At 51.6% G+C, this 26,001-nt stretch overlaps 1 protein-coding gene across 1 annotated transcript; it reads right to left on the bottom strand.

Moving 5' to 3' along the window:
* Positions 1-9,745: 9,745 nt before the first annotated feature.
* LOC308620854 (solute carrier family 22 member 11-like) lies at positions 9,746-23,435 on the bottom strand (the record flags this gene model as incomplete). The annotated part of the gene is given in 13 exon segments (XM_081240745.1): positions 9,746-9,852; positions 9,855-9,952; positions 10,909-11,017; positions 12,722-12,936; positions 15,105-15,220; positions 16,756-16,875; positions 18,389-18,561; positions 18,664-18,707; positions 18,760-18,812; positions 21,013-21,035; positions 21,038-21,110; positions 23,058-23,345; positions 23,349-23,435. Coding segments are annotated over 13 exon segments (1,506 nt in total).
* Positions 23,436-26,001: the final 2,566 nt, after the last annotated feature.

Below are 26,001 nucleotides of genomic sequence, written 5' to 3'. Positions count from 1 at the left end.
TGAGCCTGCGCTCTAGAGCCCGTGAGCCACAACTACTGAAGCCCGCATGTCTAGAGCCTGTGCTCCACAACAAGAGAAGCCACCGCAATGAGAAGCCCGTGCACCACAACGAAGAGTAGCCCCTGCTCGCCGCGACTAAAGCCCGCGCACAGCAACAAAGACCCAATGCAGCCAATAAATAAATAAATAAATAAATAAATAAATAAATAAAAGTTAAAGTTCATTTTTGCATACGGTGTGAAGTAGGGTTGAGTTTCTTCTCCCCTCCTTTCTTTCTTTCCTTCCTCCCTCCCTCTCTTCCTTCCTTCCTTCTTTCCTCCCTTCCTCCCTCCTTCTTTCTTCCTTTCTCTCTCTTTCTTTCCTGCCCATCCCTCTTTCTCTCTCCTTTTCTTTTCTTCTTTTCTTTTCTCTTCTTTTCTATGGCTATCCAACTGTTCCAGCATCATTTGCCATAAAAGATTATCCTTTCCCAGTTTAATTCATTTGACACCTTGGCTGAGAATCAATTAATCATTTATGCATGGCTCTATCTGAATTCTTGATTCTATTATATCAAACACAAGTTGTCCAACTCTGTTCCTCTTTTCTTTTTTAATTAATTAATTAATTTTAAAAATTTTATTTTATTTTTGGCTGTGTTGGGTCTTTGTTGCTGCGTGCGGGCTTTCTCTAGTTGCGGCGAGCGGGGGCTACCCTTCGTTGCAGTGCATGGTCTTCTTATTGCGGTGGCTTCTCTTGTTGCGGAGCACGGGCTCTAGAGCACAGGCTCAGTAGTTGTGGCACATGGGCTTAGTTGCTCCATGGCATGTGGGATCTTCCTGGACCAGGGCTTGAACCCATGTCCCCTGCATTGGCAGGCGGATTCTTAACCACTGCACCACCAGGAAAGTCCCGAGAGTTTCTTGCTTTCTTTTTATTTAAAATCATTTTTTTGAATTTTATTTTATTTTTATATAGTAGGTTCTTATTAGTTATCTATTTTATACATATTAGTGTATATAAGTCAATCCCAATCCCCCAGTTCATCCCACCCCACACGTCCCCCACCCTGCCACTTTACCCCCTTGGTGTCCATACCTTTGTTCTCTACATCTGTGTCTCTATTTCTGCCTTGTAAACCGGTTCACCTGTATCACTTTTCTAGGTTCCACATATATGTGTTAATATACGATATTTGTTTTTCTCTTTCTGACTTACTTCACTCTGTATGACAGTCTCTAGATCCATCCAGGTCTCTACAAATGACCCAATTTCGTTCCTTTTTATGGCTGAGTAATATTCCATTGTATATATGTACCACATCTTCTTTATCCATTCGTCTGTCGATGGGCATTTAGGTTGCTTCCATGACCTGGCTATTGTAAATAGTGCTGCAATGAACATTGGGGTGCATGTGTCTTTTTGAATTATGGTTTTCTCTGGGTATATGCCCAGTAGTGGGATTGCTGGATCATATGGTAATTCTATTTTTAGTTTTTAAAGGAACCTCCATACTGTTCTCCATAGTGGCTGTGTCAATTTCCATTCTCACCAACAGTGCAAGAGGGTTCCCTTTTCTCCACACCGTCTCCAGCATTTGTTGTTTGTAGATTTTCTGATGATGCCCATTCTAACTGGTGTGAGGTGATACCTCACTGTAGTTTTGATTTGCATTTCTCTAATAATTAGTGATGTTGAGCAGCTTTTCATGTGCTTCTTGGCCATCTGTAAGTCTTCTTTGGAGAAATGTCTATTTAGGGCTTCTGCCCATTTGTGGATTCGTTTTTTTTTTTTTTTAATATTGAGCTGCATAAGCTGTTTATATATTTTGGAGATTAATCCTTTGTCGGTTGATTCATTTGCAAATATTCTCTCCCATTCTGAGGGTTGCCTTTTCGTCTTATTTGTATTTTCCTTTGCTTTCAAAAGCTTTGAAGTTTCATTAGGTCCCACTTGTTTATTTTTGTTTTTATTTCCATTACACTAGGAGGTGGATCAAAAAAGATCATGCTGTGATTTATGTCAAAGAGTGTTCTTCCTGTTTTCCTCTAAGAGTTTTATAGTGTCTGGTCTTACATTTAGGTCTCTAATCCATTTTTAGTTTATTTTTGTATATGGTGTTGGGGAGTGTTCTAATTTCATTCTTTTACATGTAGCTGTCCAGTTTTCCCAGCACCACTTATTGAAGAGACTGTCTTTTCTCCATTGTATATCCTTGCCTCCTTTGTCATAGATTAGTTGACCATATGTGTGTGGGTTTATCTCTGGGCTTTCTCTCCTGTTCCATTGATCTATATTTCTGTTTTTGTGCCGGTACCATATTGTCTTGATTACTGTAGCTTTGCAGTATAGACTGAAGTCAGGGAATCTGATTCCTCCAGCTCCGTTATTTTCCCCTCAAGGCTGCTTTGGCTATTTGGGGGTCTTTTGTGTCTCCATACAGATTTTAAGATTTTTTGCTCTAGTCCTGTAAAAATTGCCATTGGTAATTTGATAGGGATTGCATTGAATCTGTAGACTGCTTTGGGTAGTATAGTCATTTTCACAATATTGATTCTTCTAATCCAAGAACATGGTATATCTCTCCATCTGTATCATCTTTGATTTCTTTCATCAGTGTCTTATAGTTTTCTGAGTATAGGTCTTTTACCTCCTTAGGTAGGTTTATTCCTGGGTATTTTATTCTTATTGTTGCAAAGGCGAATGGGATTGTTTCCTTAATTTCTCTTTCTGATCTTTCGTTGTTAGTATATAGGAATGCAAGATATTTCTGTGCATTAATTTTATATCCTGCAACTTTACCAAATTCATTGATTAGTTCTAGTAGCTTTCTGGTGGCATCTTTAGGATTCTCTATGTATAGTATCATGTCATCTGCAAACAGTGAGAGTTTTACTTCTTCTTTTCCAATTTGTATTCTTTTTATTTCTTTTTCTTCTCTGATTGCTGTGGCTAGGACGACCAAAACTATGTTGAACAATAGTGGCTAGAGTGGACATCCTTGTCTTGTTCCTGATCTTAGAGGAAATGCTTTCAGTTTTTCACCATTGAGAATGATGTTTGCTGTGGCTTTGTTGTATAGGGCCTCTATTATGTTGAGGTAGGTTCCCTCTATGGCCACTTTCTGGAGAGTTGTTATCATAAATGGGTGTTGAATTTTGTCAAAAGCTTTTTCTGCATCTATTGAGAAGATCATATGGTTTTTATTCTTCAGTTTTTTAATATGGTATATCACATTGATTGATTTGCATATATTGAAGAATCCTTGCATCCCTGTGATAAATCCCACTTGATCATGGTGTATGATCCTTTTAATGTGTTGTTGGATTCTGTTTGATAGTATTTTGTTGAGGATTTTTGCGTCTATATTCATCAGTGATACTGGTCTGTAATTTTCTTTTTTTGTAGTATCTTTGTCTGGTTTTGGTATCAGGGTGATGGTGGCCTCATAGAATGAGTTTGTTTGGGAGTGTTCCTTTCTCTGAAAATTTTTGGAAGAGTTTGAGAAGGATGTGTGTTAGCTCTTCTCTAAATGTTTGATAGAATTCGCCAGTGAAGCCATCTGGTCCTGGACTTTTATTTGTTGGAAGATTTTTAATCACAGTTTCAATTTCATTACTTGTGATTGGTCTGTTCATATTTTCTATTTCTTCGTGATTCAGTCTTGTAAGGTTATACCTTTCTAAGAATTTGCCCATTTCTTCCAGGTTGTCCATTTTATTGGCATAGAGTTGCTTGTAGGAGTCTCTTATGATACTTTGTATTTCTGTTGTAACTTCTCCTTTTTCATTTCTAATTTTATTGATTTGAGTCCTCTCCCTCTTTTTCTTGATGAGTCTGGCTAAAGGTTTATCAATTCTGTTTATCTTCTCAAAGAACCAGCTTTTAGTTTTATTGATCTTTGCTATTGTTTTCTTTGTTTCTATTTCATTTATTTCTGCTCTGATCTTTATCATTTCTTTGCTTCTGCTAACTTCGGGTTTTGTTTGTTCTTCTTTCTGTAGTTCCTTTAGGTGTAAGGTTAGATTGCTTATTTGAGATTTTTCTTGTTTCTTGAGATAGGCTTGTATAGCTATAAACTTCCCTCTTAGAACTGCTTTTGCTGCATCCTATAGGTTTTGGATCATAGTGTTTTCATTGTCATTTGTCTCTAGGTATTTTTTGATTTCTTCTTTGATTGCTTCAGTGATCTCTGGTTATTTAGTATTGTATTGTTTAGCCTCCATGTGTTTGTGTTTTTTACATTTTTTTTTCCCTGTAATTGATTTCTAATCTCATAGCATTGTGGCTGGAAAAGATGCTTGATGTGATTTCAATTTTCTTAAATTTACCAAGGCATGATTTGTGACCCAAGATGTGATCTATCCTGGAGAATGTTCCATGTGCACTTGAGAAGAAAGTGTAATCTGCTGTTTTGGGATGGAATGTCCTATAAATATCAATTAAATCTATCTGGTCTATTGTGTCATTTAAAGCTTGTATTTTCTTATTAATTTTCTGTCTGGATGATTTGTCCACTGGTGTAAGTGAGGTGTTAAAGTCCCCCACTATTATTGTGTTTCTGTTGATTTCCTCTTTTATAGCTGTTAGCAGTTGCCATATGTATTGATGTGATCCTATGTTGGGTGCATAAATATTTACAATTGTTATATCTTCTTCTTGGATTGATCCCTTGATCATTATGTAGTGTCCTTCCTTGTCTCTTGTAACATTCTTCATTTTAAAGTCTATTTTTATCTGATATGAGTATTGCTACTCCAGCTTTCTTTTGATTTTCATTTGCATGGAATATCTTTTTCCATCCCCTCACTTTCAGTCTGTATGTGTCCCTAGGTGTGAAGTGGGTCTCTTGTAGACAGCTATATATGGGTCTTTTTTTGGTATCCATTCAGTGAGCCTGTGTCTTTTAGTTGGAGCATTTAATCCATTCATGTTTAAGGTAATTATCCATATGTATGTTCCTATGACCATTTTCTTAATTGTTATGGGTTTGTTTTTGTAGGTCCTTTTCTGCTCTTGTGTTTCCCACTTAGAGAAGTTCCTTTAGCATTTCTTGTAGAGCTGGTTTGGTGGTGTTGAATTCTCTTAGCTTTTGCTTGTCTGTAAAGCTTTTGATTTCTCTGTCGAATCTGAATGAGATCCTTGCTGGGCAGAGTAATCTTGGTTGTAGCTTCTTCCCTTTCATCACTTTAAGTATATCATGCCACTCCCTTCTGGCTTGTAGAGTGTCTGCTGAGAAATCAGCTGTTAACCTTATGGGAGTTCCCTTGTATATTATTTGGCGTTTTCCCCTTGTTGCTTTCAATAATTTTTCTTTGTCTTTAAATTTTGTCAGTTTGATTACTAGGTGTCTCAGCACTTTTCTCCTTGAGTTTATCCTGCCTGGGACTCTCTGCACTTCCTGGATTTGGGTACCTATTTCCTTTCCCATGTTAGGGAATTTTCGACTATAATCTCTTCAAATGTTTTCTCAGGTCCTTTCTCTCTCTCTTCTCCTTTTGGGACCCCTATAATGCAAATGTTGTTGTGTTTAATGTTGTCCCAGAGGTCTCTTAGGCTGTCTTCATTTCTCATCATCATTCTTTTTTCTTTATTCTCTTCTGTGGCAGTGAATTCCACCATTCTGTCTTCCAGGTCACTTATCTGTTCTTCTGCCTTAGGTATTCTGCTATTGATTCCTTCTAATGTATTTTTTATTTCAGTTATTGTATGGTTTATCTCTGTTTGTTTGTTCTTTAATTCTTCTAGGTCTTTGTTAAACGTCTCTTGCATCTTTTTTTTTTTTTTTGCGGTACATGGGCCTCTCACTGTTGTGGCCTCTCCCGTTGCGGAGCACAGGCTCTGGACGCGCAGGCTCAGCGGCCATGGCTCACGGGCCCAGCCGCTCCGCGGCATGTGGGATCTTCCTGGACCGGGGTGCGAACCCGCGTCCCCTGCATCGGCAGGCAGACTCCCAACCACTGTGCCACCAGGGAAGCCCCATTTCTTGCATCTTCTTGATCTTGGCCTCCATTCTTTTTCCAAGGTCCTGGATCATCTTCATTATCATTATTCTGAATTCTTTTTCTGGAAGGTTGCCTATCTCTCCTTCATTTAGTTGTTTTTCTGGGGTTTTATCTTGTTCCTTCATGTGGTACAAAGTCCTCTGCCTTTTCATTTTGTCTGTCTTTCTGTGAATGTGGTTTTCCTTCCACAAGCTGCAGAATTGTAGTTCTTCTTGCTTCTGCTGTCTGCCCTCTCACTTTCTTCCTTTCTAATGTGAGCCCTTAACTATATAAAATTTCCTCTAATCACTGCTTTATATTCACACCATAAATTCTGACACATGATTTAAATTTTTTTCATCCAGCTCAAGATATTTTCTAATTTCCTTTGTGATTTCTTCTTTGACCCATGGTTATTTAGAAGTATGTTTTTCAGTTTGAACAGGTTTTCTAGATATGCCTCTGTTACTGATTTCTAATTTAATTCCATGACAATCCAAGGACATTGTGTGATTTAAATCCTTTTAAATTTATTACATGTGAAGTAAGGCTGGGGACCCATAGGGGCTCATTGGTGGGGGAAGTATGATCTTTATCATGAGCCACCAGAGGGTTTTAAGCAGACAGGGAATTTGATTTGAATTGGGTTTGATTGGTCTGATGTGCATCAGGTGTGAAAGAGGGGAAATGGGATGGGGAACTGGGGTTTGAGGTTTCTCTGAGTTGTCCAAGGAGAGTGGGGAGTTGTCTAAAGGGTCTGGATCTCCAGGGAAGGGTGTAACTCTGTGACAGTGTTGCAGATATCAGAACACGGAGGGGTACAGGTGAGGGTGAGGAGCCGGGTGTTTGGGAAAGAGCCCTGGACTGGGAGTCAGGCAGGGTTAGGCGGTGTGACTCTGAGCATGTCACTTCACCTCTCTGGGCTTTAGTTTCCTTACCTTTAAAATAGGTGATCAGTGATCAATGATCCCCTCGTTTTAACAGCCTGTGCTGCTGCTTGTATAGGGAGGGTCTGCATGAATTAGGAAAAGGTGACCCCTCAAGATAGACACACAGAAGGGTGGCCCTGAAGCATAAGGCCTAAAATTAAGGCCTAATATTCTGTGCTGCCTTGACATCTGGTGAAACAGGGAGGGTCTCTGTGGTTTATCTGCAGGTCCCCTTCCCCACTCTGCTCCTGTGGGTAAGGTCCCCCAGCCAACAACAATTCTCATGGGGGTTGGGGGAGTCAGCACAGTTCCTGTCATCCCTGAGAGGTCTGGTCCCTGCCAACCTGTGGAATGATTCAAGCAAGCCAATCACACGGTCCTGTGGAACCAGGGGTCCCCCTGCCACCTTCTTGATACCACGAAGCCCACCTCCCACAGCCTTTGGTGGTTCTCTCTTCTCCTGAGTGCAACCCATGTGAGCCTGCATGGTACACAGTGTCGACCTCCCTTGGCTGTGAGTTTACGTGATTAGTAAACTGCTGTCCATCTTATCTGTGCAGTGTTAGGTTGGGCTTTCCCTAAAGCCACATAACCACAGGGAGGAGGCCTCCCTCACCAATGGGGGTAAACAGGCGGTGATTAAAACAGCCCCTGCTTGGAATGAATCCAGCCCCTGTTAGGGTAAGTGGCTGAGTTGGTGCAGCCTGGGCTGGGTTTCAGCTCCATGTGCCTCCTCTACTGGTGCCTGGGGGCAAGGCACACCTGGTTGCCTGTTCCTGGCAGCTCTGGTAGCAGCTTCTATTTGTTGGAATCTGGTCTGTGCTAAGATCTGCTAACCTTGTCACCCACCCTGGGAGGTAGATTCCATGAGTCCCATTGTACTGATAAAGACTCTGTGAGTGGCAGAGGAAAGACTGGAACTCAGGTCTGTCTGGACCCTGCCCTACGATCCACTCTGGAAGCTGGAAGGTGAGAAACCTGCAGCACCATGTTCTGAGAAGTGAGAAGAAGTGGGTGGCTGAGTGAAGGTGTGAAGATGAATCCTGGCAGGGAAGGGAGAGAACCACTGTGTTAACCAAGTGGACCTGGGGACAACCAGGCTGGGCGTGTCTGTCTGCCAGGGGGTCCTGTGATGCTGAGGTGGGTGGAGAATCTGGTGGGGCAGGGGGAGCAGAAGTGAAGGGTGGTGTGGCCTTCAGCCTCAGCCAGCTCAGACAAGCCAAACCCTCAAGGCTGCCCAAATTGCTTCCTCCCTCTGATCACAGAAGAGGCAATTCCCACCAGAGGGATCTGTGGCCCAAGGGGCTCCCGCAGGCAGAATTTCTAGAACCAGGTGGTTTCTGTAATGACCACCTCTCGCTGGCTGCCCCTGGCTGTGGCTGACCTCCTAGAATAATGAAAAGGGAGAACAGTTGTGTGCCATGATGGCTACAGCTCCGGGGCTTGGCGGGCAGAAATGGGGGGTCAAGTCTTATGGGAATGTAAGCTCTATGAGATTAGGGTTTTACTTACGGCTATTACCCAAAGCATGGGACAGTGCCTGAAAAGTAGTAGATACACAACAAAAATGAATTAAGTGAAAGAGTAAATTAAGTCTTAGCTTTCCTGTCTCTTAGCTGGGTGTCTTTAGGCAACTTGCATAACCTCTCTGTGTCTCCATTTCCTTGACAGTGAAATTGGACAGAACAGCACCTTGTGGGCTTGTTGCATGGATCAAATCAGATGCTGTATTAAAACAATAAGGGCTCACTAAGCCCCCGCTGTTATTATTACTATTATCACGATCTTGGCTCTTGTTTAGCAAGGAGGGCTGCCTACGAACCCCCTCACCCGAGACCCAGCAGCCACACTTACGGAGCATGTGCTGTGGGCCAGGCACTGTCCTTGGTGCTCTCATATAAGTACTCACTTAAACCCAAATACAACTCTTTGAGCTACACTTTTTTTTGTTTGTTTGTTTGTTTTGCGGTACGAGGGCCTCTCACTGTTGTGGCCTCTCCCGTTGCGGAACACAGGCTCCAGATGCGCAGGCTCAGTGGCCATGGCTCACGGGCCCAGCCACTCCGCAGCATGTGGGATCTTCCCAGACCGGGGCACGAACCCGTGTCCGCTGCATCGGCAGGCGGACTCTCAACCACTGCGCCACCAGGGAAGCCCAGAGCTACACTGTTTTTTTTCAACACCTGTTTTACCAATGAGGAAGTGGAAACTTAGAGGTGATTCTGGCTATAAAAGAAAGTTGAGGAACGTTCCTTCATCCCTATTCTCTCAAAGAACATACATGAGAATAGCATGGTTTTTTTCCTGGAGGGCCCAAGGGAAGATATCTGATAATCTGTCTGGGCCTGGGCTCCTTTACAGGAAGCCTTAAGGAGAACTGTTGAGGATCTCTTTTTCTTCTTGTGTCAGTTTGATGAGAGAGGGAAGACACTTGCCTGCGTAGGCAGGGGTTCAGTCTTGGGCAGGCTGGCTGCAGAGCCGGGCTCTTGACCAGTACATTTTCCTGTCTAAGGTACAATCACCTTCTACCTGTGAGGCCTCAAATAAGTCACTTCATCTCTCTGAGCCTCTTGTAAACAGGGAGAACAATAGTATCTTCCTAGCAGGATTGTTGTAAAGATTAAATGGTTTCAGAAACATGCTGCCCTGAGCATGGTGTCGGGAATGCTCTGGGCACTAAACAAGCTCAAGCTTGTGGGTGTCATCATGATGACCAGCCCGGCCCTGTTCCTGACCTCTCTGCCCAGGACGTCTCCTGACCCTTGGGCTCTCCTGTCTCTGGGCTGTTGTGGACCTGCCACCATATCTGCAGCCCCACGCAGCTGCATCACTCCTAGGGTGGCCATGGGTCACTCACTGTCTCTCCAGGTCCTGGATGGTGTCAGGGAGTGGAAGTCCCCAGGTCTCCAGGTGGAAGGGGACAATGAGGTTGGAAATGATGGGGATGACACCATAGGAGGGGGAGCCAGCAGGGGAAGGACCTCGCAGGTCATCCTGGTCAGGGGGCCCATTACAGACCCCCGCTGACCTGCTGAATGCAGGAAGACTTCTGCTGTCATCCTGTGGGTAGAGAGGAGGGCTGGGACCCTTGTCACAACTGCCATTTCAGAGGGGCTATGTGGCTGGGCCAGGGGAGGGAAAGCTGGGCTGCTGGAGTCGCCCACCTCAAGGGCTCTTCTAACCCCACCTCCTCCATTGAGCCCACCTAGATTTTCCCATCCAAAGGGGCTTCTGCCTCCTGAGAATATCCAGAGTCCTTCACAGGAACTCTCTAGGGCCCACCCTATTCTCCCTGGTCTCAGGTAATTTGGAGGCTTGTCTCAGGGCTCCTGCAAGGCCACGAAGCTCCCAGTTCAGACTTTCTATAAAGTATCAACAAAATCAATAAATGTGTGTCAAAAAAAAAAAAAAAGAAGAAAGAGTGGACAAGTGAGTGAGTGAGCACCATGAGTGAGGCTGGGCCAGGCCTCTGGGGGCTGGGGTCCGGCCCTGCTCTTCAACTAAATCCTTGGCCACCCTAAGCTTCAGTCTACCCAACTGTCCAATGCAGGGGTGGTCTAACTCTAGACCACTGGGTTCCGAGGAGGTGACCTGGGGCTCCCTTGGGGCAGGGAGGGGACAGTGGGAAGCAAGCAGAGTCCCCACGACCCCGGGTAGCTCTTGGTCTCCTCACCAGGGCTCTTATAAGATTTCACCTGGGCAGAGAGCTGTGTGGCTCGAAGCGGTTTCCAGTCCAGAGGCCTCCCGAGGGCTCTCCATGGGGCTGCCTCCGAGCCTGGACTCTTGGGGAGAGGCTGTTTGCAAAGGCCCTGGCTGAGCAGGTGCCTTTGGGGGAAGGACTCTAGGGCGTCTGCTCGGTTCCATATCGGTGCTGGGTCCCCCTCTCCCTCTGCTGTGTGTCCCTGGGTGCCCAGCCCCTCTCTCTACCCCCACCATGGGCCCTCGCAGGGGTGTCCCTTTCTCTCCCGCCCCAGGCCTGGTGGCCCCTCCTGGGCCCAGCCGGCAGCCCAGCCTACCGCAGCGAAGTTGGGAAGAATTCCGGCTTGTAGACCATGATGCAGGTTAAGCTGATGCCAAAACATCCCTTTCCCAGCACAGCCAAGATCACATGCAGGGTCTGCAGATCTAGGCAGAGGAAAGGGTGAGGGTGGGGTCTGCTCGGGAGGGTCCCCAGGAGCCTGGAGCAGAGTGACTGGGTTCTCCCACAGGCTGCTTTGGGCTGAAAGCAGGTCCCGGGCAGTGTGACCCGGTGCCAGGCTGCCCCACGCCAGGTGGAGATGCAGTGCAGGATGACATCCTGGTGGGTGGGCCGGGGGTGGGGTGCAGGGCAAGAACCCAGCCAGGTCTTGGGGGGGGTGAGCCTGGGGGCAGCTGCGGGTGGCACTCGAGGGGCGACAGTGCCAGGGCTCCTTGGGCCCTGAGGGTGCTTCTTCCCTCGAAGGAGAGGGTCATGCCAGGCCCAGGCCCACAACAGGGGCCCTGGGGTGCCCAGCTACCCAGAAGCCTTCCCACCACTCCTTCCCACCAGCCCTCAGCCTGCCTGTGGGGCCCCTGCTTCCACAGGGAGCCTCAGCTGGGAAACCAGGGTGCAGGTCACAAGCCAGTGGTGGGCCTGGGCCTCACCTCCCTTCCCGCACATAATTGGGAAGAGTCATAAACTCTCAGGTGCTCGTCTTTGGAGTTTTTCTCAGAGCGCCGCATCTCACTCAGAGTTTGGGCTCCCGACTGGTCCTCCATCCTCACCCCGCCCCTCCCAGCTGCTGGTCCTCCCGTGCCTCCCTCCTGGCTTTGCTGCCACCGTGGGACACCTGTCCCTGCCTCTCCCCCAGTCACCCACCTTGAGCAATGAAATGAGACACGGAGAGGGTTTCTGGGGCCTCACAGCCTCAGTCAGAAAGGGGGGTGAGGCCAGGGCCCATCCCAGCTTCCCCAGTGCTCAGCCTCTTGCTTCTTTTTTTTTTTTTAATACGGATTTTTTTTTGTCATTAATGCACCCACATTTTATAGTATCTGCAGTATGAGGTTTTTAATTTTTTTTATATAAATTTATTTATTTACTTATTTTTTGGCTGTGTTGAGTCTTCGTTGCTACATGTGGGCTTTCTCTAGTTGTGGCATGCAGGTGGCTTCTCTTGTTGTAAAGCACGGGCTCTAGGCACGTGGGCTTCAGTAGTTGTGGCGCGTGGCTCAGTAGTTGTGACGCATGGCTTAGTTGCTCCGCGGCATGTGAGATCTTCCTGGACGAGGGCTCGAACCCGTGTCCCCTGCATTGGTGGGCGGATTCTTAACCACTGAGCCACGAGGGAAGCCCCCTTTTGCTTCTTTTTTTGTTGGCCATGTGGGAATCTTAGCTCCCCAACCAGGGATCAAACCTGGGTCCCCAGCAGTGGAAGTGCAGAGTATAACCACTGGACCGCCAGGGAAGTCTCCCCTCTCGCTTAGTTAACAAGAGGAAACACCACACACACTCAGCCTGGTGCCTCTCCTGCCTCACTTGGAGCCCCTCTCAGCCTCCCGGACCCTTCTTCCCACTGCAGACTTGGCCTCTGGCTTGAAGTCTGGTCCAGGCCTGGCTCTGTCGTTTGCTGCTGAGGGATCTCGGGCACCTGGCTTCTTCTCTCTGAGCCTCAGTTTCCCCAGGAAAATGGGTGGGGGGCTGGTTGGGCTGTGGCAGTAATGGCCTTGGGCAGAGCCAGGGCACAGTGGCCCCTGCCCATCCTCGGGGCCGGGGGAGGGGAAGAGGCTGGTGGTGGTGCGGTGCAGTGGACAGGCCAGCAGGTGCCTGGGCCGGCAGCCCCTCAGCCTTCCCTCCTGCTGCCCTGGCTGCACCTTGTGGGACCAGCATGTTGGTCAGGATGGCGAGGCCAGCCACAGCCAGGGAGCCGGCCAGGGTCGTGTGGCGGCCAAAGAACCTGAGCAGGAGCGTGGTGGTGACCCGGGCCTGGAAGTCCGCGGCTCCAAAGAGGACCTGGAGGAAGAAGATGCTTCTCCCCAGGTTCTGCAGGTGGAGGACTAGCCCATAGTAGGAGAGGGTGAGGGACAGGCTGTGGGGCGAATCTGGAAGTCAGGACCCTGCCCCACGGAGGAGTGGGCACCCCTGCACCATCACCTATGCCGGGGCTGCACCAGGAGAGCACCACCAGCCCAGACCCCCAGGCAGCCTGGTGAGTGCAGGATGCATCTCCCCGGGGTCAGGTTGTCCCAGGAAAGGGTGGGGAGGGCGGTGGCCCCATCCATTCCACGTGTGGGCCTTGGGTGTTAGCCTTGGGTGTCGGCCATGGTGGGCTGGACATTGCCTCTTAGGCTCCCTCTCCACCAACCAGGAGGAAAACATGACCCTCTCTGGGCAGATGGGGCAGTGGGTCAAGCTGACCTGCCCCTTTGCCAGGCTCTAGCACCCTCTGGCTTTGTTTCCTGTTCCCAGTCGTGGCCAGGAACCATGATCTGGGTCCCACTCTACTAGCCATGGACCTGGGCAAGTCTCTGCCTGGCCCTCTCTGGACGCGTTTCTTTGTCTTGAAACATGGGATTATAATAGAATGGGGTCTCGGTGGAGGATGCTGGCCTGCCCCCTTCAGTGCCCTGGGAGTTCTGCCTCCCAGCTGGGGAGAGCATCCCATGGCTGGTCTACACGGTCCAGAGAGATGGCTCAGAAGGGCCACCCCAGCTCCCAGGTCCCCAGGCTGGGGCCTGGCTGTGACGGCATCACCACGACTTCTCCCCCGCCCCTGCTGCTTCATGCCCTCCCTGGCCCCTCTCTGCTTCCATGAGAGGTGGTCCCTAGAGCCCCCTCTGTGAACTGCCTGCTCATGGACCTCCATCTCAGAGTCTGCTTCCCAGGGGACCCCGTGACACACGCTCCTGAGTAGCTGACCTTACAGTAGCTGAATTTCTACACCTTGGAGATTGAATCTGGCTCCACAAGTGGCCATGGTGGGAAATTATTCTCCACCGCTTTTCCAGTCTGTCCCCATCCCTGCTTCACCTGGATGCTCCTCCCAGCCCGCTCCTTCAGGGGCACCTGAGTGCAGTCCTCAGGAGACATCTGGCACCACCAGGCCAACAACTGTAGAGAAAAGCTGCGATTCCTGCAGAAACGCAGCGCTTCCTGAAGTCTGTGAAAGTGACTTGACAAGGGCCAGGCTGGAGCTGTATCTAGAGCCTTAGCCAGTCACAGCTGCGTTAACAGAGAGAAGAAAACCCACGAGGGTGGCCGCTTCACAGCCTGTGATGTGAATAACAAAGAGTGCAGAGTGGACCCTGGGAGAATTGAGGAAGCCTTGATGGTTTTTGAAAGAATGGCCCTGGACATTCAGTGGCCCTGGGCACTCCTAATTTATCAGGGAAAAAAAAAAAACTTAAGCAAAAAAAATAAAAGAGAGAGAGAGAGAGAGAGAGAAGCATTTGATGCATTCTCTGTCTGAGATGTAGCACGTATTTGCCATTATAACCCATATGTGCTTAAATATAGCATAAAATAAATGTTTTCCTAATTTTGAGTTTTATTTCAAGATCAAGGCCCAATCAAACCTGACCCTCACTTTTCCATCCACTCTTCTGGAAGTCACTTAAACTGAATTTGTCTTAAGGAGCCTTTTCCTGGTCCCAGGTACCCCTGGGAGATGGGGCCTCCTGGGGCGGGACGGGGAGTCCACGCTCAATGTGGGGCTGGAGGGTCAGAGAGCAGGACGAGGAGGTAGCTCGGCCTGGGTTCAAAGGCCTGCTCTGTCATCTTGGGCAAGTTTCTTGCCTCTCCCAGCCTCTCTTTCCCCATCTGTGAAGTGGGGTATAAATGAACTTATCTCATGGGGTGGCTCAGAGTGGGATGTGTGTGGCCAGCACGTGGTCCCTGCCACCCTCTAGGAGTCCAGCTGTCAGGGTGAGTCCAGTGCTGACCGGCAGTGATCCTTTCCAGCTATTGCTGGTCCCTTGGCTCTGAGGACCTGGCTCTGCCTCTGCCCTGGGCTTCAGCCTGACCCTGGCACCCTGCCCAGGACCAGAGCCCAGCCCTGCCGTCTAGCTGACTTCCTGCACAAGCTGGCCTCCCGATCACATCTGTACGTACTCTGTCTCCCCTACTTGCTAGGCTCTTGCCTCCTGGGGGAGCTGCCTGTTCTGGCCAGAAATGTACCCCATGAGGCCTGCAGGGGCTGTTTTCCTGCTGGACACCCCACCCTCCTTAGCCCCGGGAGGGATGCTCAGGATGGCATACCTCACTACCAACAGTCTGTAGCTTCTCCAGTGGAGCGCGAGAATACGGAACAGGTCCAGCCCTGACCGGCGGGACTTCGCAGAGGCTACGTCCTCCTCCATGCTGGACATCAGTACCTCCAGGGATGACGGGGGCAGTGAATGTTGGGGCCATGGCCCTGCCCCACCCCCGTGCTGAGAATAGTGTCCGGATGGGCAGAGTGGTAGGGAGAGCCTGGCCTTGGCCTCTGGAGACTGGAGAGCCCTGGGGGAGCAGATGGCCTGAGGGCAGAAAGGGTTCTCTCTGGCCCCTAGCTGAGCTACCTTCTGCAGACCCGGTCGCCCTACTCAGAACCAAGGAGCAGGTCTTGTGTCCCAGCTCTAGTCTCTGAGCTGCAGGCTGCAGGAAGGTTTGGACAGTTACCCCGCAAAGCCCTACCATCCCTCTTCACTCCTCTTGGCTGGCACCAGCGCACGCCCCCTCCAGCCATTGGATCCTCCCAAGTACCCATCCAGTCTCTGCCTGCACCCCGGGCCCAGCCTGCCCTGTGCTCAGCTCAGTCCTGGTCAGCTCTAGCTCACCTCCTCTTGGAAGCTTTCCCTGATCCTTCTGCCCCCAGGGAGCTCTGTGTCCTCTAGTCTCTGTCTGCACATCCTCCCACACCTACTTCCTTGAAATAGGTACCTTCAGATAAGCACATCCTGTTTCCCCAAATACGCCGAGAAGCCCCGTGAGGTTAAATGAGCAGTATATGTGGATTTAGGTGATGAATAATAGAGATGGTGATGTGGGTGTGCTGTTGTTGATAACAGTTGTATTGTTGTTGGTGGTGGTGTTGATGGTGGCTGTGGTGGAGTTGGAGATGGTGGTGATGAGGATGGCAATGATGGTGGTGAAGGTGATGGTGATAGTAATAGTGGTGGTGTTGGTGATGCTTTGTAGAGATGTTGATGGTGATGTTCATGATGGTATTGGGAGTGATGGCGATAATAAAGGTGAAGTCAGTTGTGATGGTGCTGGTGGAGGTGATGATGGTGGTGGTGATGGTGGTAATAGTGATGGGGGGTCTATGGAGAGTTGTAATGCTGTTGACGATGGTGTTGGTATTAGTGGCATTATTATTATCATTGGTGGTAGTAATGATGGTAGTGGTGTTTGTGTAGAAATGATGACAGTGGTGGTGATTGTGGGTGTAGTGGACATGGTAATGATGGTGATAATGGTGATGGTGATGGAGGTGATGATGGTGCTGATACTGGTGGTGATGATGATGGTGGTGCTTATGGTGATGATGATTAAGGTTGTGGTGATAATGGTGGTGATGATGGTGGTGATGATGGTGGTGATGATTATGGTGGTGGTGATGGAGGTGATGATGGTGGTGGTGATGGTAGTGGTGGTGATGATGGTGTTGATTATGGTGATGGTGGTGGTGACGGTGATGATTATGGTGATAATGGTGATGATGATTATGGTGATGGTGATGATAGAGGTGGCAAAACTGACAACAGTGATGGTGATGTCGATGGTGGTGCTTTGATGGTATGGGTGTGTTGATGGAGGTGGTGCTGGAGCAGATTGGGGTGATGCTGGTGATAATAATGATAAAACATCAGTGGATGTCCTTCCCTGGGTCATGTCCCACACTGTGTCACAAATAGCAGCATCTCACCTCTATAGTCAGTGTCTTTTTGGCTTCCTTGTGGCCATTTATCTTGGCCACCTTTCTGAGTTCCTGAAGTGCTCGATCTGTTTTGCCCACCATAATCAGCCATCGGGCGGATTCTGGCAGACACCGGTTAAAGAAGCAGGTGCTTGGCTGGGTCTTTGTTTTCTTCGTGTAGATTGGGCACCGCCTCCAGGTCATGTGGGGAGGGGGTGGTGGGCAGCAGACCTGCCGGCTGCAACAGGAGTGGGGAGAAGGCAGCTGCTTCTCCCTCTGCACCGCTAATGCCAGGCTGGGAAGTCCCTGATGGTCTCAGAATAAAGATGAGTCCCAACGCCTGGCCGCCCTCTTCACCAGCCCCCACTCCCTGGCACCCCATCTGGCTTCCCTGCTGCCAGGAGCCTGCCCGCCCAAGCCTCACATTCAGCCAGCGCACAGGCTGCCTGGACATGGGATGATTCTGGGGTCATTTCTATAGTAGAAAGCTTGCATCATGCTGCATTTAAAACAAAAAAACACATTTAAAACATCCCCAACCAGAATCAAGTGGTTTTATGAAAGTAGTAGGCTTCTTCCCAGCCTCAGGGGCAGATGGGCAGGGAGAAGCATCTCCCTTTTGAAAGGGTCAGGGTTCTCCCAGCCCGCAGGAGCTCAGCCCTGTTTGCAGGGAAGCTAAGAAAAACTTCTGGAGGCAGTTTGATGAGGTGGTTACAAGAGTCAGCCTGCCTGAATTCAAATCTTGCCTCTGGCACGCAGTGACTGCATGGCCTTGGGCAAGTCACTGACCCTCTCCGGGCCTCAGCCCCTCATCTGGAAGTGGCAGTAATAACAGCATCTTGCTCATTAGAAGGAGTGTTTATATACATCTGGTGTTACCAACAACACCTGGATGCACCCAATCAGTGTGGCTAGGGCGGCTTAATCAGTGTAACTATGGGATGGTCTTCCTCCTTTCTTCCTGGTCCTGTTGATACAATAAAACCTCCATGTAGTCGGTGACTTTTGATCTATGATCTGTTTTATTTGCTGATGGGTCCCCAGTGCCTAAAGCCAAGTCTGGCACAGAGCAGGAGCACAATAAATATTTCAGAATGAATGAATGAGTCCTTAGTCTTCTCTACACCCCACAGCAGACCTGCTCAACTCTGGCCCACGGGCACAAGAGAACTCATGAGGACAGGGATTTGTGTTTATTTCCCTGTATCTCTTCTCCTAGTCCCCACCCAAGCAGGTATTTCCAGACCTCAGGGATTTTCGCAGCACCGAAAATAAAAGTGATAATATCTTTCCGTATCCAATGCCTGACTTGGAGGTCCGCAGGCTGGGCAAGTGATGTGAGGGTGTGACGTGGGTGGGTGGGTGGGGGGGCTGGTGCCAATGCGAGGAAAGAACGGACCCCTCAGCCTCAGGCCCAGAGGTCAGTGGGCTGGAGGGAACCACGGACCCCTGCCTGAAATGCCCACCCCGGAACGCTGAGCCCCCAAGATGTCTCTCCCCAGTGGGGTCTGCTCACATCATTCTCTTCCGTGGTCTCGGCACCTTGGGAGCCGTGGCCAGCCAGAGTGGTAGGGCCCCTCTCACCCTGGGTCCCCCTCCCATTCAGTGATGTTCTCCCCAAGGGAAAAGGCCCCAGCTGCACTGACCAGGATATCAGGAAAATGACCAAGAAGGGCACCAACAAGGCCAGCTGGAGGGCTCGCCGGTCCCACAGGGCAAAGGCCAGGCTGCCCATGGCCGTCTGGCCGATGCTGTAGGTGCATCTCAGGATTGTCATGGTGACGGCCCTCGTGCGTGTCGTGGTCCCCTCCACCACTGAAAGGCGGTGCAGATGATCAGGTGAGGGCCACGTGCAGTGGCCTTGAGCGCCCTCCTCCCCACCCCGACAGGGCTGGGGCAGGTGATCAAGGGATCCACTGAGCGTCGTCGAGGTCAGGATGATGCCAGCCATTCCCAAAGGGCTCAAAGATCGTAGACAAGGAAATTGGGGGCAACGATGGGGCTGATGCTGGCCACGTCACCTGCAGGCAGCGCCAGCTCAGAACTGGCTTCTGCCCAAACCTATTTCGGGAGGCAAGCACAGTGGGGGCCTGGAGAGGGGCCCTGGGGACTTGGGCGTAGAGGCAGGGACTTGCCGCCGGAGGTCCGAAGGAGGCTGAGGCACCTGCCGGAGCGCCTGCCAGTGCAGGCAGCACCTCCTTCTCGGATCTCCTAGGATCACGTACAGAGTGCATTTGTTATAAAAATGGCAGACGCCTTGCTCTCTGGGCCACAGTCTCTCCATCTGTAAAATGCAGGGATTCACGAGGACACACTGAACAAGGGAGGAGGCTGGCAGGAGGCTGAGCGCACATGGCCTTGGGTGACCCAGGCAGCTCCTCCATGCCTGTGACTGGAGGGCCCTCAGCCCCAGTGAGGTCAGCTTAGCCCGAGCCACTGCCTGCATTTAGCTGAAGTATGTGTCAGTCAGACTGGAGAGATGCGGGCGAACCTTGGCCTTGCCTGTCTGAGCAGCGCCCAGAAGCAGGGACATGCGCCCCAGATCGGGGTGAGGTCTGGAGGCTGACACCTGGCGCTGACCCCAGGCTCACCAGGCGACCCTCAGACTGATGGCGATTTGGCTCCCGGTGTGGGTGGCCCCTGGGGAAGGTAAGTGGCGGCACGGCGGCCAGTCCTCCGAAAGTGCAAACTGGACCACCTCCTGCCTCACTGTTCAGGCTCCCTGCTACGCTCGGGGTAACATAAGGCCCACGAAGAGCGACCCCCGTGCTGGCCCCGCCCAGGCTCTGCATGTGATTAACTGAATCTTCACAACCCCATGGGTAGGTGGCAGGGTCCCCACTCACAGCAGGAGGCCTAGAGAAGCAACAAACCCGCCTCTAAGAAGCTGGGACACGAGGCCCCAGAGCCTGCACTGCCCAGAGTCCGGAAGCCATTCGTGCATTCAGTGTATTATGATTGTGTGCTATGTGCTGGGCACTGGGGATACGGCCCCAAGGCCCCTGCCTCCTTGGAGCTACGTTCTCGTGGGGACACACACAGTAAACGAGCTAACGAAAGCTGGGCACCGGCAGAGAGAGCCAGGAGCTGCGATGGGGAGCGTGGGCGGGACCGTGGGACCTTTGTGCCTGAAGCCGGAAAGGCCTCTCTGAGGAGCGGCCTGGAGCTGAGGCCGGCGTGCTGGGCACGAAGCAGCCGTGGGCAGAAACCTCTAGGCGAGGCTCGGCCACCGGCTTCAGTGGGTTCTGTGGGCTGGACGGGAGCAGCGGTGTCCCAGGAGGGGCTGGCGTGACTCAGGGGGAGAAGTCAAGTGCTGAGCAGGGGTGGTGGGGTGGGTGGGGACTGTCCTTGGTGTGGGAGCCCAGGGGACCTCAGGCTGGGCAGCGACCAGATCCACATATAAGCCTTTGCAAAGTCACTCTGAGCTCTGCAGCAGAACGGAAGGCCCAGTAGAGACAGGAGACCCCAGAGGAGGCCGTAGCAGGGCCAGAGAGGGTGGTGGCTTGGGCGGGGGACAGCGGGCGTGGGGCAGAGGGCGTTGGGCTGGGGCTGTGCCCTGGAGGATGAGTGTGGGCGGTGAGGGCGGGAGCACAGGGCTGGCTCCCAGCGGGGCTGTTTTCCAGGATGGAGTCTGGTGGGGAGGGGGCTGCGCTGGGGGTGGAGAGTCAACGGCTCAGCATTGACCGTGGTAAGTGTGAGGTGCCTCCAAGTCTGCAGTTGGGTTTACAAGCTGAGGGGGTGCGATGTGGGTGTTTTCAGCACTGGACAGCGGTGCCCCATGCAGGAGGGGACCGCAGACTGAGAGAAGGTCCCGAACAGCAGCGTTCTGGGTGCTCCACCTCAGGAGGGGTGTGGTGGGGGGCAGTGGAGGGGGGATGATGGGGGAGGAGGGAGAGGAGTATTTCTATTTCGTTACATTTCATGTACTTGGAGTTAAAAGAAAGAGGGGTCAGTCTATGTCCAGAAGACCATCAGCTCCCTGAGGGCAGAGGCTGTGCAGTGCTTGGCACACAGTAGGTGCTCAATAAAGTTTGGTGCTATAGCTGAAGATGAGAGCCAGTGTTCAGGGCAATTTCTCAGCTCAACCTGGCATCGAGGTTCAGACATTGGGGTCTTGGCTCCGTGTGAACCTGGGACGCAGACCCCAGACCAGGGGAGGCCCACCCTTAGGAAACACGAACGCTCACTGGACACTGCCTTACCTCTGGCCCCACAATGCTCACTCTGTTTTGAAGGATCTGGGACGGGGAGAGATACTGCCTGGTGGGAGAGGAGGCCCCAGGTGATCCACCTGCAATGGCCCCCGCCAGGTAGATGGACCAGCCTAGGCGCTTCAGGCCCTGGTGGTCACACACCAGGTCCTGCTGAAAGAGAAGGAGGGTGCATCAGCCTGGCTCAGGGGGTGTGGAATAGCAGGGCCAGGGTGGCAGAGGAAGGTCCAGGACCCCCAGAGGGGATCCGGCCACCCTGCATGGGTTCCCCAGATTCCTAAGTCCAGGCGACCCAGGTGGAAGGGGGTGCGGGCAGCGGGCCTCAGCGCCCCCTGTCAGCCCACAGTGTGGCGCATGTGACACGGCTCTGGGTTTGATGGCATGACGGCCGCTCCGAGTGGACAGTGGTGGGTGGCAGTTAAACCACAGGCTCGAATTCTGAGTCAGCTGATGACCGACATGCTGGTGCCCCTGGGGACGTTCCTGCACCTGGCAGAGCCCGTCTCCTCCAGAAATGGGGCTGTACGGTTGCTTCTCTTACAGGGCATGAAGATGAGCACTGAGGGCTAAGCACGTGTCACCGTGATTTTCCCTGCCACCTGACGTGGACCAGAGAGACATCGCCTGAACATTGGCCCCGTCACCTCTCCCCCCAGGTCAGCCCTTCCCTTCACCGAGGCCTGGCCGCTCCGCCCACGGTTCCCTCTCCATCTCCGCCTCTCTTCCCTTCACTGAGGCATGGCCGCTCCGCCCACGGTGCCCATGGTTCCCTCTCCATCTCCGCCTCTCTTCCCTTCCCCGAGGCCTGGACGCTCCGCCCACGGCTCCCTCTCCATCTCTGCCTCTCTTGCCTGAACCGCTGCAGGAGGAGCCCCCACCCCACAGGGCGTTCTTCACCCTGCAAAGTCACCTCTTGAAAATGCAAATCAGATCACTGCACCTCCTAGTCCCAAAGCCTCCAATGACTTTCCTTTGCACTTAAACAAAATCCAGGCCCCTTCCCCACACGCCCGGCCATCGCCGGACCCCTCACCCTCTGTGCCAGGTTCTGCTCTTTCAACACCCAGACAAGCTCCTACTTGGACCTCTGTCCCAACTAAGCTTTCTCCCGAACTTCATGTGACTGATTCCTTCTCTGTCTTTTAAAAAAATATTTATTTATTTATTGGCTGTGTTGGGTCTTCGTTGCTGTGCATGGAATTTCTCTAGTTGCAGCGAGCGGGGGCTACTCTTCATTGCGGTGCGCGGGCTTCTCATTGCGGTGGCTTCTCTTCTTGCAGAGCACGGGCTCTAGGCGCTCGGGCTTCAGTAGTTCTGGTGCATGGACTCAGTAGTTGTGGCTCACAGGCTTACTTGCTCTGAGGCATGTGGGATCTTCCTGGACCAGGGCTCGAACCTGGGTCCCTTGCACTGGCAGATGGATTCTTAACCCCTGTGCCACTAAGTAAGTCCCTGATTCCTTCTCTTATAATCCAAGTCTCATCTTAGATGTCACCTCTTCGGAGTGCCCTTCCCTGCCTGCCTCTCCCTTCCCTACTAGCAGGAGCTGCTTTCTCCTTTGTGCTCACTTATGGACGCAGGGGCCTGGAGACTCAAGGCAGGACAGAAAGTGATGGAGAAGTTCTGGTGCCTGGCTGCCTGGGTTGAATCAGATTCGAGTGTGCTTTAGCTGTGTGTCCTGGGGCAAATTACTTAACCTCTCTGGGCTTCAGTTTTGTCACTTATTAAACGGGGTCAGTAATAAAACCCACCTCAAGAGATTGTTGTGAAATTGTGATGACAGGGAAAGCATCAGAACAGTGGCTGCCACTTAAAGGGCACAAGGTATGGACTTGGTCTGCTGTTATTACTGGTTTAAATGTTGACTGATTCTGAATTCTCCAGCAGAATGTAAGCTCCTAGAAATCTCCCTGTCCATCCTGTAACCTTAGCCTTAGATCAGAATCCAGGCCATCCCAAGCGATCAGTAGTTACGTGTTGAGGGGGTGGCATATCAGTTAACAGCGGTGATGGAGTCTATCTAATCCTCCCAGTCATTGGGAGGCTGGGAAGGAAGGAAGTGGTGGGGTTGGTTGGGGCGGGTCGGGGGGAGGCCCTCACCTCGGTCACGATGGTAGAGGTAAACGTGCTGCGATCATAGACCCAGCCGTCCACGCACGGCTCCGTGGCAGCCTCGCTCCAGTTGGTGGCCATGGCGTTGGGGTCCAGGAGCTGCCACTGTGGTTGGCGGAAGCATAGACACTGGTGGGGCTCCTGGTTGGGGCTCAGTGGGATGGAGACGGCCAGGAGGGCCTCAGGGGTGAGGTTTCCAGGGGCCTCAGAGCCGTTGTCCAGCATGTGGGCACAGCAGCGGTGGCCTGGGACAGCAGCTGAAAAGTTCTCCCCAACTCATTGGATGGGCGCCCAGACAGAGAGGACCTGCAGGGCCTGGAAGAAGCCCACACCCTCAGCCTGCTCCAAGAGCTCAGTGAACACCATGGACAGAGATGCCGGCACCTAGAGCAGGTCTCCTGGGGGTCAGGGAGCTGGTGAGTATCCAGCCTGCTGCCCAGAACCACTAACAAGCGCAGGACCTCCAGACCTTCTGCTTCCGCTCACCACTCGGCCCCGGGGGGGTGGGGCAGCTGTCCAGCAGCCAGTCAAGTGTGTCCCAAGATGCCCAAGATACTTTGAAGAAACCCCTCCTCACCCAGTTTCCAGGAATGACCGCTCAGATGCTCCACTGCCCTGGAGAGGAGATAAGACTCACTGGGGCATCTGGGGCACCCTGAGAGTAAAAGGTCAAGAAGCTTAAAAAAAAAAAAAAAAGACTCGATGCCGTGATGTTACTGAATTACAGCAGTGGAAGAAACATCGACCGGGCTGTGGCCTCGTTGCCACGGTTAAAGTTAGATCCCAGCAAGGAATCCTGGGGGAGAAAGGCAGGCTCAGCTACTCAGAAAGGCCTCAGCAGCTCCCCGCGGGCCATCTGATAGCATCCTTCAGTCTGAACTTCCAGAACCCTCTACATGCCCTCCTTCAAATCAGGAAACTGTTGGCCGAACTTTCACCCATCCTGGACTATATCAGTTCATTTGCTGAAGCACAGAAGTGAGGATCAGGCAGGGCCCTCTCGAGCAGGGCTCCACCACCCTGAGGCTGCAGGGAGGCTGGGGGAGGCGGGCGTGGGCGTGCGGAGCTGGCAGGAGGGCCCAGGCCTGGGCTCTGTCCCTCTTTACCGTGTGCCTCCTACCAGGCAGCATGGGGAGACCAGCTCACAGACGCACTATTTCAGGAAATCTCCATTTCAAGGTTCCAAGTTGCCTTTATTAGATTGTAAGCTCCCCCAGGTTGGAAACCAAGGCTACGATTTTCTGGCATCCCTTAGAAGGGCCCTCGTGGGCCCTGGAGCTGAGCAGACTGGGGAAGTGAGTAAAGTCACACCTCCCTGACCCAGAGTGTGATGCCAGTCCAGCTTGGTGTGAGGAGGCGGGGAGCCCCTGCCCCAGTGCCCCACCCTGCGCTATGCCTCTTAGTAACAGCTGCTCCTGGCACCAGGGGCTTGCTGTGTGCTCAGCTCCATGCTGACCACGCTGCCTGCACTCTCTCATTCCCTCCTCATAGCAGCCCAGGAGAGAAGCAGTACTGATTCCCGTAGACAAGGAAACTGAGGCTCAGAGAGGGCAGGCAGCTTGCCCAAAGTCACACAGCATAATCAGGATTCGAACCAGACACCACAGCCTGTGCTCTCTCCGAGGCCCCTGGCTAGCTGCTGTTTGGTCTTTAGCTTGTCCTGTACCAAATCCCAGCTAAAGGCTGGAATTCAGAATTTGGGTCAGAATTAGGGCCTCCCAGGTGCAAGAAGAATTGGCTGAGTCAGTTCCAGAGAGAAGTCTGAAGAGCGCTGGAAGTGTGGGTGAGGTGTGGGTGGGTGTCTGGACCCTAAACTTCCCAGAAGCTCCCCAGAGTGCTTGGGGAACTCAGCCAAGATGGCGCCCAGCCAGGAAGCCGGGAGTCAGGGTTCTGGGCCTGGATTTCAAAGCCCGGGCCACTGCCCCTCGGGCAGGAACTCGTGATTTTTAAAATAGCAAATAGAGAGAGGTGGGGAGAGAACCAGCCCAAACTAAAGCACAGGAGGCCAGGAGAGAGGGGCTGACTGGGAGCAGCCCCCTCCAAAACTATCCCAGGCCAAATTTTACATGGAAAGAATTGTGCTTCATGCCTAGGTTTGTGCAAACACCATCATCACAGGGGAAGGCCTGGACCCGGGGACCATAACCTTGAGCAGTGACCTCCTCTCTCTGGCCCCTGGTTTCTGACCTGGGAAAGGAAGTGTTGCCATGTTGGTGTTTCAGACCTTAGCCAGGATCAGAAACCACTGGAGTGCTGGTGAAAATGCAGTTCCCCTGTGGGCCCAGGAATTTGCATTTAAAAATAAGCCCTGAGGTGATTCTGCTGCACTAGGACCCAGGCCTCCCTTGGATAGTGGCTGGGCTGGAGGTGGCTACTGAAATCCCAGGGTCTTCGAGAGAATTCTTTTCTCCTAACTCCTCCTTCCATATGCTTTAAAAAATGTTCTCTTCTTCCCTGCCATTTGCCTGTCATGGACGCCCCTAAGCTTTGCTTACAGGAGAAGGTCAAACCTCCTGGATTTGCCAGAAGGCTCCCGGAATCTCCAACTGACTTTCCGCTTCCAGACCAAGGAATTTTTAATTTGTATTTTCTCTTTTTCTGGGCTGCAGGGGGCAGGGCTGGGTGCAGCTGCTCCGCCACCTGGTGGTCACACCCGGGGCTGCAGCATTCCCAGCATCGCTCTTCCTCACCCGTGTGCCCATCCCCCAAGAATACCCAAGCAGAGGTGGGAAGAGGGGGCCTTGGGGTGGGATGCAGGCAGCCTCAGATTGTAGCCACCAAGCCCTCCAGACTGTCTCATTAAATTAATTCATGTAAAGTGAACCCCTGGTTGTAGAACCAGAATTGCCCTTGGGGTTGACTTTTCTATCCAAGGGCTCTACCAGTTAAAACCAAGGCCAAGGGACTTTCCTGGTGGCGCAGTGGTTAAGAA

Source organism: Mesoplodon bidens (assembly GCF_964165515.1).
Source record: "Mesoplodon bidens genome assembly, chromosome: 7".
In the NCBI taxonomy this organism is placed as follows: Eukaryota; Metazoa; Chordata; class Mammalia; order Artiodactyla; family Ziphiidae; genus Mesoplodon; species Mesoplodon bidens.
The sequence above is the reverse complement of the archived record's forward strand: the minus strand, read 5'-3'. Positions and strand labels throughout refer to the sequence as shown.